Genomic DNA, 14,439 nt, shown 5'->3' on the forward strand with positions numbered 1-14,439 from the left:
CGTTAATACACTCTCTGCTGCCTGCACAGTCCTCTGTGTATCTTTATTAGATCTCTCGCAGCTTCGTCTCATCTTTCTCCACCTTATTCATCCTTTCAGGAGCACCATGAAAAATTCATTCTTGGGGATGTTGAAATGCCCACTCTTATACAAAAGAAATGATCCATTTTCACATCGGTCGGTGCATTCAGTCTACCTCTTTAGATCTGAATCTGCACTTTGCCAAGAGGAGGAAGAAGTTATATCAGTGATGGAATAAAAGGCCCAAGAAGGCACTTCATTTGTATGCTGGTGCAGGCTTCTCCTCCAGCAAACTGTGTGCACCAGTACAGTTGATGCTTTCAGCTACGGAAACTAGCCTCTTTTTCATTGGCAGTAAAACAATATTTACTTTTTTGTTTTTTTCATTACTTTAATATGGCGCACCATTCAAACAATGCATGAATTTTAATCAAATGTAACTTAACATTGGAAAAATAGACAGGAAACAGAAAAAGTTAATAGGTCTTTAGGTCATTAAAACCACTGACAGGAGATTTAAACAACATTGACTATCTTGTGACAATGCAGTGGTCTGCTGGGAAACCTGTGTGTGGATGTTACTTAGACAGGCACCCCCACCCCATAGGATTAATGGTCCTTGATGGCAACAGCCACCCCCAGCAGGATGCAGCCTGACACAGGCACACACACAAAAGTGGTTTAGGAACAACTAAAAAAAAACAAGAAAAACAGCACAAGGTGTTGACCTGGCCTCCAAATTCACTAGATCCCAAACTGATCAAGTATCTGTGGGATGCACTGGAACAAGCCTGATCCACAGAGGTCCCTCCCCTCAACCCATGGGACCAAAAGCCCCCCACTAACAACAATCTGTTGCCAGACACCACAGGACACCCTCAGAAGACCCATGTCCATTCTCTGATGAGTCACAACTTTTTTGGAGACACAAGGGAGACCTACACAATATTGTTTAATGTTGTGGCTGATCGGTATAAATGCATTACATACACACACACACACTTTATGACACTGGTAAATAAACACTTCACTTCTCCATCTGACCACGGGTCAATAGTGGCGTTGTGTCTCGACTAGTCTCTGGCTCAGCTGCGCTCTTAAATTATACACACATTGATTGGTCAGAATGTCGATAAGGCATTTAAGCAGCTTAATCCTTGTTGTTGTTGTCGTATTAACATGAGAAACATGCGCATAGTTTATGTATTCATTCTCAGCCTGGGGTGGTGTACGTGAATATTTTTGCTTCGTGCGTTTCAATCTAGCCGCCCTGGGTTTTCATGAAATGTCAACGGAGAGAGAAGACACTGACTGAACTGACTGTCGGTGGCGGGACAAGGAAGAAGTGGCGGTTTTGTCTGCTGCTGAATTTACTTTGCATATACAAATACCCCTTTGTCTGAACTGAAACCAAACTGCTATCTCCTCTCGGTTGTTTGGAACTAACAGATTTATCTGAAAGAACAAGACGTTTAAGACTCTAAATGAGATTAGAGCCGGCTGAAAAAGCAATTTTCATTTGTGTGCTGTTAAGTCAGTACATTCATGCATAGATGCTCGCTGTATTCCCCCCTGCCTCCCTCCTTCCCCCTGCATGTATACAATAGATGAGAGTTGTTGCTGAGGGAGTCACTCCATCACCTCTGTGCTTACCTCCAAGGTTCCAGCCCATGAATGGTAAGCACCTTTGAGTGGAGCTGCCCCTGGCTGAGGGGAGCAGGAGCTGGGCTGGACAGGGAGCACGGGGCCACGACTGCCACCGTTCGCTATGGCTGCGACAGATGGAGCATAGAGAACAGAACAGTTGCTTTACAGCTGACTGACAGTGGGTTAATTGACTGAACCCTCCACAGTGCTGCTCAGTAAAGAGTGTTTCCCCCCCAGAGGTAACTCAATTCAGCATTTAAGATAAAGACATTCATGTTGATCTGTGGCAAGAAATTGCACTTGGAGAAGCACTGGGACTGATGACATAATAGCTCCTGTATAATATTAATAGGAATGCGGTCTCTAGTGTGTCTGTGCTACGATAAATTGCTGAGAAACTGTTGTTTGTCTCAGTGTCGTAGATGGCATGCTCATTGCGTTCATTTAGACCTGCACACGGTGGAATCGGAAAAGTATTCAGACACCTCCGCTTTTTCTATGGTTTATTCTTTGTGGAGTTCTCTCTTTCTTTGTGGGATAGTTATCGCCTGGTATAATCCAGATTTGAGTCTGGTAGCTCTCCAATGAAATTTGATCATGGGGCATGTTTTGACTGATACAGAGAAAAAGAAAATACCTCTGCCTGCAGTTGGATAGTCAGAGCAACAAAGTGTGTGGTATTAAGCGATTAAGGAGTTCTCTACGAATTAATCGCTGCTAATTGTTGGTCTTGTAATAACAGACTTTAAATAGCTCACTATTCCAACATCAGCCTTTTTGTTGTAGGCCAGAACGACTCCACAGCTCATAGATGATGAGTATGACTACGTCGCTGGTGTTCTCCTTTGTAGGCAAGGAAGTTGGCCTGGCTTCCAGGTTAGGATAGTTCCACTGAGAGACAGGAAATATGTGGAATGAGTCTAACCGCACACTCACTGCTTGAAGGTATCTGCATTTATCTTTACATGTGTCTCTTGAGCACGTTGTTCAGTGGAAATGAAGTAAAGTAAAACGACAATATGGTCTTTGTTGTGCTGAAAGTTGAATCGTTGACGAGTCAGGTGATGAGTGTTTCTCCTGGGACATATTGTTTGGTGTGTTTGTCTCATCAGAACACAGACTCTTTTTTTCTTGTGTTCTCACCGTCTTTTAAACTGTGTTCAACAAAGATTTCTGTCATATACCTTTCAATCGTCATCCATCAATCAGACCTCTACCACAGAGGCCTCACTGACAGATCCTCACTAAGATGGTTGTCCCTCTGGTTGATGCTCTTTGGTCACCTCTGTGTCGACACAACCAACTCTGGGAAGAAAACTCTGACAAACAGTGTGCATTGTGAGACATTATGGAGATAGGTGCGTACCTTTTCTCAAGTGTGTCCAGGCGCGTCAATCAAGTTCTTGACACTTCTACAGCACATAGGATGCAGCTGACCCCCGTGTGGAGCGGCACAGCAATTGCTAGTTGTGGTTTTAGGGATTGTCCAATTGTGGCAAATGAGATTGCCTTTTACGTACACAGCGACAAACGGTTTGGCCCAGCGGTGTGGTTTGCAAGATTTGGAGAGCAAAGCTAACCCAGTAATGTCAGCTGCACAGCAACAGCCTTTCTACTAACCTTATTCTCTAAGTCTATAGTGCCAAAATCCTTGAACGTGTTAAAATGGGCAGTGGTGGGTTTTAAAAGAAGGATTTGAATGTTTAAATGTCTACTAAGGTTGGCTGAGTTATCGGATGCTTCCAGAAAACCATAGTCTTATGTGAAGCGAAATTTCCTATTGTATTGGGAATACCTGCATTTTAAGGATTATGTGTATTTCATGTGTGCTGTGTATCTTTTCATTGATTGATGTGTTGTGGAAAAAAGACATTTGTTTCTATGTTGTGCAGCTTTTCCCTTTTTTTTTTTTTCCCCCACAATGTAGCTTCAAAAGCATTGCTGTATACTGCTCCTGTAAGCGGCACAGCAGCGCTCCATTAAAGCATCAAAAGGTTGGACTTATCTTTACTGCTGTTCAGCCTTTCATACTTTTCCTCAAGGAAATAGAAAACAGCAGCAGTGAAAAAGGTAGAAACATGAAAGACTGTTCGGTATGCTGATGCTGGGATTGGCTTTTGGTTTTGAAGCCTGGAAATGTTGCTTCTTTTCAAGCCGCCGGTGGATGGCGAGATGTTTGGCCCTCTGTCATTAAGCGTGGTTTATGCCTCTGCGGAACATAGACGCCGTAACCTACGTACCTAGCCTACGCCGGTGCTAGCCATTTTATACTTGTGTGCTCGTAAGCCTGGCTCGCTCTGTAAAAATGCCACCCAAACACTAATCGACGCTGTGTATTTTTTTTGCCAGTTGGGTTATTTTTGGTTCCGCTTCCTGCTTCACTTTCAACAATGGCAACTGAAACCTTTGCTGAAATTTCGCCGAAAGACAAGTCATACAAATGTTTGTATTTCCGAACCTCCTCAGTTAACCTTTCCTTGATGTGATCCATCTTTATTGATCCAAAACAATCAATTTGAAAATTACGGAGATGGAGAACTAGCTGAAAATACTAAAGCGGAAACACACTACTACCAAGTGGACCAATCACAGTTCTTGCAATCTCCGTTGTTACATTTCTGGGGAGGTGCACGTCAAGCTATGACGTTAGGGTCTGCGTAGGGGTCAAATTGACACAGAAGCATAAACCGCGCATTAGTGTGCCAAATACATAGTCTTTGCTATTACTCTTTAAGTATGACAAGCATTGAACCCAGTTAACATCACACTTTAAAACAAATCTTCACAAGTAATAAAGTAAACAACTAAAATATTTATTAACCGAAGGATTTTTTTTTTTTACAGCAAACTCTTATCACGACACAGTCTTCAAATGACACTTAACCCTTTGAGTACAATTAGGTTGGCCACTCTGATCTGGAGAAGTAACAATGAACAGACCCGGGGATTCATCCGCCGTGGTCTTCTATTAAAAACATGAACAAGCACATCAGGAGCTAGAAGGTCCAAAACTGTTTTTTTTTTTTTTTCTTGTTTTTTTTTTTAAAGAGTCAGACATTAAAGGAGAAACACAATGCTTTTGTTTTTTTCGGCAGGAACTGAATCAAGAACAACATTTTCATTTTCAACATTAGATTTTCTTTACATGTGTACATAGTTCTATTGTGTCTGGTTCCCGTGGAGAGACTAGGTCGCGTACAAACGTGTTGGGAAGGGGAAAAAAAATGGCTTGTCAATGCAGTGAATAGTCTGCCCAAGCTCCTCATCTGCTGGTATAAAGACTCCAGGAACAGACACTTAGCTATGCTCATTCCGAGTTCCCAAATCCCACTCCTGTTGACTCCGCTTTTAGTGCTCTGATCAGACATCTGTATATATACACACAGGCTAGTTAAAATCCATAATGTTGTCCTAAAGCTGTGACATAACATTAAACTATGACAGATACTAAAAGGGTTAAGGCAAGAATAGAAAAATAAAGAAATAGTAAAAACAATAAAAATGTTGCTTCTCTCATTCAACTTACAACGCTCAGATCCTAAGAAGCTGTGGTAGTGAGAATTATTCACATAGTTTTAACTCTCTTTACAGTACCCTACCCTTTACACAGTATTTACAGCAAAACAGAACCTATCTCACCAAAAGAAAAGTAGTCCACTAAAATTAACACGTTATTCATGATCACAATGATAATTAAAAAACTGTATAATTTTTATCGTATCATCTGTATGTAAAATCATTTACACACAGACTTGCAAATAGTGTTTTACAGTCATGTTTCATATCAAATGAACAGAGCAAATCTGAAAACTTTGTTTCCAGTGGTCTTTTGTACAAATGTCTGCCTTTGATTGCTGTTGAACTTCGATGCCGCTCGCTTTTCTCTTTCTCCGTGTTTTACTTTTACACGGTTGACAGTTTCAGTTTCACAGGAGGCTTAGTGATAATGGATTAGAGGAATCGGCACGTGAGACACTGAAAGACGCTGTGGCAAACGGAGAAGATACAAGGACGCGGTGGCTGAGAAAACCGGCACGCCGTCCTCTCCAGAGGCCTGACAAGAGGAATCGCGGTTCTCGTAAGTTTGAGAAATGACCAGTGTGTCTCAAAATCCAAACAATGTGCTGTGGGCGCAAAAAAATAAAGAAGAAAAATAAATATATTTTTTTACTGTTTCTGTGCGGGTACAGAAACATGACCAGAAACAACAACTAGTCTGACATTAAATAAAGGAAGGTCAGCAGAACGGGAAATGGCAGAGATATTTACTTTAAAATCCAAAGACCATAATCCTCCCCTAAAGCAGGTTCCAATACCAAATTCAATTTATGAAAGTTTTTCCATTGTAGCTAGTGCAGACAACAACACTTCTGATTTGAAAATCTCATAGTTTTACAGACAATTGTTATGCACAAATGAAGATGACAAGCTTGTAGCATCAAATCAAGAGGCGGTTCTGTCAGCACATGTCCACTGCCTCCTGCTATTCCTGTCATGAGACGCCTGTTGCGGTTTTTGGATACAGTTCAGTTCCTGTCTCAAACTTGTCTACAAAGTTCTCCATGACAGCATCGTTTTGGCAATTGGGATTAGTCACAAAGAATCATTAAGGACTTTATCTCTGGAAAAAATTTGGCTATTGTAATTCAAGTCGGACTAGGCTTTACAGTTCCAGTATCAACCCTGATCATGGGGAAAGGACGCATCTTTTAGGGTACAAACGGATTTCTGTGACTTTGAATTACAAACAATTTGACAAAACACAATAACGGTTTAATTTTTAATGTGATCAGTTATCTCTTAAAGCTAAAATCTTTTTTAATTCTGAGGCAGCAAACAGATTCTTCTGATAAAATGAGTCGAGATATCTGCAGCTGTGCTGTCGGCAGACAAAAGAAGAAAAAGGCTTTACTGCTGAAACCAGCTTTGCAAATGAACTTTCTTAAAATGAATTGGAAGTTAAGTTGTTTTATGGTAAAAGTTTTACAGAATAACAGTTTTTTTCTTTTCAGAAAATGTCCGATTTCTGCTGTCTTCAAGCAAACATTTCACCATCAAAACATTAGTCACGGCCACAGCACATAGTTTGCTTTTGATCTCTCTGTTCATTTCACAAAATGTTGAGACAGTGTAGGAAATCCCTCTTGGTTTCTAGTGGGAAAATAACTGGTACACAGAGTGATAACAATGACACTTGAGGGAAAACAGACAAGCTTGAGGATAATGGAGAGAGGTGTGGAGGAGAGGACGGGGCGGAAAAGCACAGCAGCATCAGAGCTGTGAATGTGTGAACTGTAGCAAGCACGGCGCTGGACTCTCCTGCCTTAATAAGCCTGGCTGTCTGTAAACAGATTCAACACTTGGTGACCTCCTGGCATACTCAAATCCAGGCCTGCGTGACATGGCTTTAATTATCCCCGATCTCTCCAGCTTTTTTTTTTTTTTTATTATTATTTTATTTTTTTTCCTTTCGTCTCTGCCGTTCTGTGTGTGCCATATGGTGCAGAGCCGAGCAGCCTGGGGATAGGCCGAACGAGTCCGCCCCACAGCAAGCTCTGCTGATTTAATCAACAGCTATAGCTGGTGCTTGTTCTGGCCAACAGGAGTTTGTAGCGTGCGTCACACTGCTTCCTCGTGCGTTTTAAGATCACGACTGTTGCCGTTATAGTCAAGCATCTGGCAGTCGTCCTCATCAAAGAGCTGAGACACTGAGGGTGAGGGAAAAGTGTTGGAAACTGAAGAGATAACGGCTCAGGAGGACAGACAGCAGCTATGCCCCAGTTCAGATGCTGCACGCTCTGAAGGATGTGGCTTATCCACAGCTTGGCATTTTAAGGACCTGAACGCTGAAGGCAGGGGCAGGCTCGCAATGAACTACTGTGTATTAAGTGCCCTCTGAATACATCTAAACCTAATATAGTATTTACTTTGAGTGGGGAGTTTATATTTAGGAGTCACAGTTGGAGAATATTTAAAGAAGGACAGTAGATGCACTGAGCGTTTGTGACAGTAGCTCCGTTGGTAGTAGTCTGACACATGTTTGAGGCTTTTAAGCCGGTCGAGCTTGAGGAATTGACGCCAGAATGCGTTGGTGTCTTTCATTTAGCAAACTAATGAACAACAAGAGATACCGAGATAATTGACGTAAGCAAAAGTCAAAAGGTCCAGATGCAGGCCACATGAAGCAACGTGCGCCTTCGTTTTGTGCGCCTGGGATTTTAAAGTAAATACTAGATTTACATATTAAGATATTTTTACGCCTTCACTCTTTCCCACAGAAACTGTGAAAAATGTGTGACATTTCCTTGTAGTTGACAGAGCAATAGTGAGTCTATACGCCGAGGCAATACCGACAGCCGGAGCACCTCAACGTCTTTCCATTGGTTTTGTCTCTGGTTTGGGATTCGAGACACCACGCGGGTTTCCTCAAGACATTTAGTGAAATGGAATCAAATACAAAGACATATACACAAACACAGTGGCCCGTGGTGAGAGCGACTATGGCCTCAGTCTCCTCCTGAGCCGCACACACACACACTCACCCACTCACCCACTCACTCTTTGTCGACAGAGTTACGGCATAAAAGCACAGGCTCGATACCTCAGTCTGTCCAGCGTGTGTTTGTAATTTCTGTGCACACACTGGCATGCACATGTGCGTGCTAGAGTCTGTCTTATGAATCCAAGGGGAGAGAGTCGTCGGATGGGGAAAGGGGTGTGGCAGTCCCATTGTGAAAGAAGGAGGGGAGGTTGGTGGGAGAAGGAGGAGGACACAAGAGTTTCAGTTGTTCTGAAGGCAGTCGAGATCCACTGAGCAGCAAACGTTCCCATTCTGGAAAATGTAGCATGACAAGACAGGAAAGAAGAGAGCATTGGCTTACTACAATGTACTGTACATGTTCAATGCAATGCACATATCAGGGCAGACTTGCCATAGCAAGAAAAGGGTAGGATTATTAGGATTATTGATGATATCTAAATTCCACTATTCCTGCTTTTGCATATGCTGGTTTACTGTCATGGCTTAAGCCCGTGTCCACATATAAAGCGATTTGCTCTTCATCAATCGCTTTGTAGCTGATGGTTGTTCGCTTGTGGACGTTCCAGACTCTGGTTGGCTAGGCGTTTGTATATTTCCCACCCCAATTGTTTCCGAGTGAAACAAGCAGAACATAGAAATGCAAATGCAAAAAAAAATAACCATTAACAACGCCACCGCTCCATCTGGGTTCACCAGATGCTCCTAGCCCGCTATCTGCATTGGATGTGGGAAGCCACGGGCTGTGTTTCCCTGCAGTAGCCCAGGAGAAACTCCGGGTTACTACAGGCCTGAGATATGTGCATATCAACAGTATTAGTTTCACCCATTGGTCAAAGTCAAGATAACTTGTTGGCCACTCTCTGTTGCCAAAGGCTTTTTCATCTGTCATCGTTACAACTCACTGAATTCCATTAAAATTGGTTCCTCGTCGTCCCGTGGTTACTAGGCTCTCCTGTGTGCCCTCCTCGTTATTGGGAGACCTCAAGTCAAAATGTCTGCTGTGAAAAAGGTCTACGACTCAGTTCAGAGCCAGAGCCTACATTATCATGAAAGGTGTATTCAGTCATTTTCAACTTTCAACTTTGGAAATGTCTGATATTTATGCTACCACTCGCCGGGGGGGTATTTGGATCTATGCCTCCTGACCATAAGGGGACTCATCTTTGGGTTACCTGAAACCAAGGTTTCCTGCTGGCCAGAGGCAAACTATTTATCCAACAGTAATAAGGCACGTGGGCTCAAACTGTCACAAAGCAGAAGAGTGACCTGTATACAAAGCACAGTAGGTCTTAGCTCTACCAGTAACTTCAATCACACTATGTAGAGGTGAGTGCAGCAGCTGCTGTAGATAGGTATGGCAGCTGAATTTCAATGGGCTCAAAGAAAATTGCAAATATACCAAAAGTCTACACTATACTGAGTTGTGGACCTGAGGAACAACTATGATCTAACATGTTACAGACTCTGAATTGGATATTTGGTTCTTTGCTGATTAAATGGCCCTTAAATCATCTGTAATGCTTCTGCACTGGAGGCAGTTGTGTCCGGAGGCATAACAATCAAACAAAAGTTGCGGTCAAGTGTTTTAAACTTAATGGCTAATTGAGGTTTATTTCAACTTGGCACAGTTTCCATGGGTGTGTTCTGGCTCTGAGGGTCAATCTGCACCACTGCTGCAATGATTCAGCGAAACGCAAAGGACAAAACAGTCCATACTGGGGGAAATTGCACAAATCCCCATAGCCTTCTCAAGCTGTTAGTTTCTATGTTTATCTTCAGTCAAACTAAAAGAAAAGTCCAGGCTCTAGAGAACTTGGGCTTTTTTTTTTTGGATATACGCTTACTTCCCTGTTTCGTGACCCGTACAGCAAATACGTCAGGTTTATATTAGCTGGAATTATCTTTAGAAAACAAAAAGTCTTCTGGGTATTTCATGAAAAGACTAACCACTCTTAATTTGCTGTGGGTGCTCATTTGTAAATGAGCTGTTGTTTTCCTTGTTGCATTGACCTACCTTACACTTGCAGGTGGTGCAGGGTGATTTGGGCATATGCCATGTGTCTCCGCTGAGGCGGGCGATGCCTGCGGGGTCCTTGCATGTCTGCCGGATGTCATATGACAGGTTGTCAGCCAGGCAGGGGTCTGTGACGCAGCGCGGGCAGCACTCGCCTTCCGCCACTGCCGTGTACTCGCACATCAACACGGGGCAGACTAGAGGCCAGCAGTCTACCTCCCCCTCCTGCAGACATCGGACCATGGATAAAATAAACATTTTAAAGAAGGAAATAAAGAGAGACAGAATTGCTACCATGTGTGTCTTGTTTTGTGTATGTGTGTGTAAATGCAGTTCAGTTAGAGTCACATGCTGATAAGTTGCCACATCTTGACTTACACAGGTGGTAATTATCTCAGCTCAAACACACATAGCTACACAGCACATCAGGGACAAGTATTAAAGAAGCCCATGTATGAGTTTCAAGCTGCTGAGGAAATTGTGTGTTTTTGATGTAATCTGTTTCTTCTAAGAGCGGTTTTACCACTTAATGTGAAGATCACTTCTCATTTCTCCAGGCAAAACACATACAGCTTGCATTCGAGCGTGTATTTCTAAATACAGACCATGCAGCGGCACTGCTGGCAGCCGTACAGCCAAGATGCTCCGCTGCGGTAGAGTGTGCGTCCACTCTGGTCCAGACACTGGCTGCTGGGCCTGTTGTCGCAGCCAGGACAGCAGAACAGATCCTCATCCGGGTCTCCGCAGTCACAGGGTCTCCTCCTGCAATACGTCTGCCCGTCCTGCACAACATATATCACAGAGGTCAGGGGTTAAATAGTCTTAGATCGTGAGAGCGGACTGTCATCGGTACATTTCCTGGGCTGTAGAATATTAGAGTGTTGCTACCCTGCAACACAGAACTTCAGACTCACGGAGATTGATATACAAATGCAAAAATATTGATGTGGACGAATACAGTTTGATCCATTTCCTGAGGCAAATTTTCAGTTTGTTGCAAACTATACATCATTGTCTTTGACAAATGGGCTCAATTTCAGATCGGAGTACCATTTGGCCTCAAAAGCACAGCCTCATATGCGCACAGAGAGGGCCAAGATAATGCTAGAGGGGTCACAGATTTCCTAAAATATTATTATTTGGATCTAACACGATGACAGCTGGGATAGGCTCCAGCTCCCCCACTACCCTTCACAGGACCAGTGGTTACAGAAGATGAATGAATGAATGAATTATTTGCAGAGTGAAATCCTGTGAGCTGTGGACTAGGCCCTTTTCTATAAATTACACATTTAATGCTGCATTCAAATGCAACGCAAAGACACTAGCCTTTGTCCAGCTGGAAAAAACAAAATACCAAAACAAAAAAAAAAAAACCCTATCTATTCACTAAAGCACTACAGTTTAATTCCATGTTCATAATTAGAAGTGAACATGTGGTAAAAAGATGTTAGTTTTCTACCATTGGTCACCCAGTATTCAGCATAGACAGTATAAAGATGGATGGACGGAACTGCTCCTCAAAAGTGAAGACAAAGAAAATAGAGCTCCCAGTGTTGTTTGGCTGCACTATAGGTCATAAGCTCCACCTCCTCCATGTTAGTGGATGGGACTTGGGCCACTATAATACACATCAAATCATTTTTTTCAATAATGGTTTCTGTCATTTCAGCTAGTTAATGTAATACTGATGCATACCCGACTGTCTGTTTTTCTGAAAAGTTTCATTTTAGTTTGTTATTTCACAGGATGCGACATCACGATGACAACTTGCAATGTCAACCGCTCTGTGAAGGGGCCCCGTAGCGCCGTGAGAGTTGGGAAAATAAATAAATAAATAAATAAGTACATCGTATAACCCAACATTTCTTTGCAAGTGGTGGATGTAGAGCAGAGTGTAGTATTATTTAAACGAAAATGCGAGTGAGTCTGGTGGAAGTGTGGGCGGGTCATCGATAACGCGGCTCTGCTTGGCTCCACTCTCGGACCGTACTGCGCAGACTCTGGCTCCAAGCTAGATGGCGCCGTCCGTATCCTCAGGAAAATAGCATCAGATTGGCCAGTGCAAGGAAATGGGGATGCATTGTCCATATTTATATACAGTCTGGCATTCCACCGCTGCTCAAACTGAAAGTTTTGATTAGTTCATGTGTTTATTACGAGGATCCTGAGTCTCTAAATAATTCCTGTATATCAGTATTCAAAGACTCAAGACAAACAGTTTGAACAACTTGAGATATGATCACGGTGTGTAACTGAAACCTTTCTCAGACGAGCTTGTTTACGCATGTCATTTAGGCAGACTATCGACGCTCGGCATGCCTAGAGAATATGTGCCGGGTATACATCATTTTCAAAGCAGAAAGCTGATAGAGGTGAGAATGGATCCAGACGTTGTTAGATATGTAGGGTGTGGGCTAGAATGCACAGTCAAAGGCAGAGCAATCTGACCAATCTATAAGATTCCCTGTGTCCCCGGCTCTCCATCTCTACCTGGAGAAAACTTTATGGCCCATTTTACTCAGCACAGCCAGCACTGCCTGGCCCCAGGACGACAGCGTAATGGAGATGTAAAAATGTTACATAAAATGGCCGTTAGAAAATGTATGAGAGCCATAAAATCATTCTGCAAACCATTAAAAGGGCAATACTGAGCCAATGTTTTATCGATGCATATTGTCCTGCTACAGTAACCGCAGAGTCCCAGAGTGCCACTGCTGATGGCCTTGGTCTTTACAGTTACGGCCCTGGACTTGCTGGGAAATTACTGCCAATTGTGCCATGCTGGCAGGCTATAGGAAGGCAGACTGTTCATTTTAATGCCAAGAATAAGACCAGGCCTGCATGCCAATGCTGCGACGTTATGCTAACCAAACAACATTACTGCTTATTTTATGACAGCAACTTTATGATGAATTTAATTACTGCAGATTACTTATTTTTTTCCCCATCAGCAGCTATAACTTGTTGTCAGCGCAGTTTCTTTTGTAGATTTTAAAAGTTTTCCTTTTTTAAAACTTCAGTGAAGGATTTGAGATGCTAAAGTGTCTAAAATTTACATTATATACTACAAACTTATTCTTTCTGTGCCCTTACCACCTCTTTTCTTTAGCCTTTAGTCTCTCATTTACCAATTTCAGACATATGAAGATATCTTCGTCCTAAGTCTATGTAATTTCTGACCTGGCTACCTTTAAGTTCTCTCTTGCTTCTCTGTAACTTTGTGGCTGCCTTACAGTAATCAGACCAAGAGTTTTCAGCGTCGGTCTGAAAAGACACCAGATCAAGGTCTGTTTACATTCTGTTTAGCATCCCACATCCGATTCAATTCCCACGGCTGCAGGACCCAAGTCATTATAAACAGTTTTCATGACAATGCTTATAGTGAATTGATATAAAATGAATATCTAATGCTGCATTTCATTTACTTTGAGAGGCAGCTGGATGCTCATGAGATTCATCGGGAAATCACGTGCCACGTGAGATTTCCATCTTGCCAGGCTCCATTATGCACTTGAGGCTGACCCACAGCTGTGCACACCAATCAGCATCCTGTGTGAAACTGTTGGCATCTAGCATCCTCAAGGTGTGATGGGGGTCACTCTTACAAAGACGTAATGAGTCTACCAACGCGATAACTACATAGCTGACAATGCAGACTGCTTCTCAGCTCCCTAAGCTCATCAGACTGCCATTTTATCCAACCACCTGCCAAATATTTATTTATTTTTTGAAAGTGCCTCCCATTGACTTCCCAGACGGTCCTGCGTGACATACCACTTGAGATGTCAGCTTAGCAATGCATATATTTGAAACTTGTAGCAAAGCTTGTGTGTTAGCTGTTTGTGGTTGAATGAAAACGACAGATCTTCTTGTACTATACGTGAAGTAAAATTAAAGAGACACGACACCACTTTGCATGCTGTGATTAAAATGAGTTCAGCCACATACTACCTATTATTCCGAATTAAATGGAAATTTAGTCGCTGCTTGCAAAACACAAACACTGTCAACTCACGACAGAAAACATAACATTTCTTTAGTTCACCCTTCATATTTAGTAGGGTAGAAGTGAAATATCCCAGTGGTAAAATTAGACTTTCATAAGCTGATAAGGCGTCATCGGAATCGCAGCTCAGCTGTCATTCTAGTCCAAATCTCCCTCTGCCTGTCTGCTTCATATTAAAAAAAAAAAACAAATCTGATCAATATCTCA

At 42.5% G+C, this 14,439-nt stretch overlaps 1 protein-coding gene and 1 long non-coding RNA gene across 2 annotated transcripts in view; one reads left to right on the top strand and one right to left on the bottom strand.

Annotated features, from left to right (window-relative positions):
• LOC311486182 overlaps positions 1 to 10,329 on the top strand; it is a 52,300-nt gene extending 41,971 nt beyond the window's left edge. Inside the window, exons 3-4 of the long non-coding RNA XR_014698990.1 lie at positions 5,587 to 5,746; positions 10,237 to 10,329. This is a non-coding gene — a long non-coding RNA (uncharacterized lncRNA). The remainder of the gene's footprint in view (positions 1 to 5,586; positions 5,747 to 10,236) is intronic.
• LOC311486181 (protein kinase C-binding protein NELL1-like) overlaps positions 8,137 to 14,439 on the bottom strand; it is a 235,340-nt gene continuing 229,037 nt past the window's right edge. The window contains exons 18-20 of the mRNA XM_084541953.1: positions 10,829 to 11,005; positions 10,224 to 10,448; positions 8,137 to 8,500 (exon numbers count right to left, since the gene is read on the bottom strand). Of these exons, the coding sequence (XP_084398079.1) occupies positions 8,450 to 8,500; positions 10,224 to 10,448; positions 10,829 to 11,005 (453 nt within the window). The 3' untranslated portion in view covers positions 8,137 to 8,449. The remainder of the gene's footprint in view (positions 8,501 to 10,223; positions 10,449 to 10,828; positions 11,006 to 14,439) is intronic.

The sequence above is a fragment of the Chelon labrosus genome (assembly GCF_963514085.1).
Source record: "Chelon labrosus genome assembly, chromosome: 3".
Classification (NCBI taxonomy): Eukaryota; Metazoa; Chordata; class Actinopteri; order Mugiliformes; family Mugilidae; genus Chelon; species Chelon labrosus.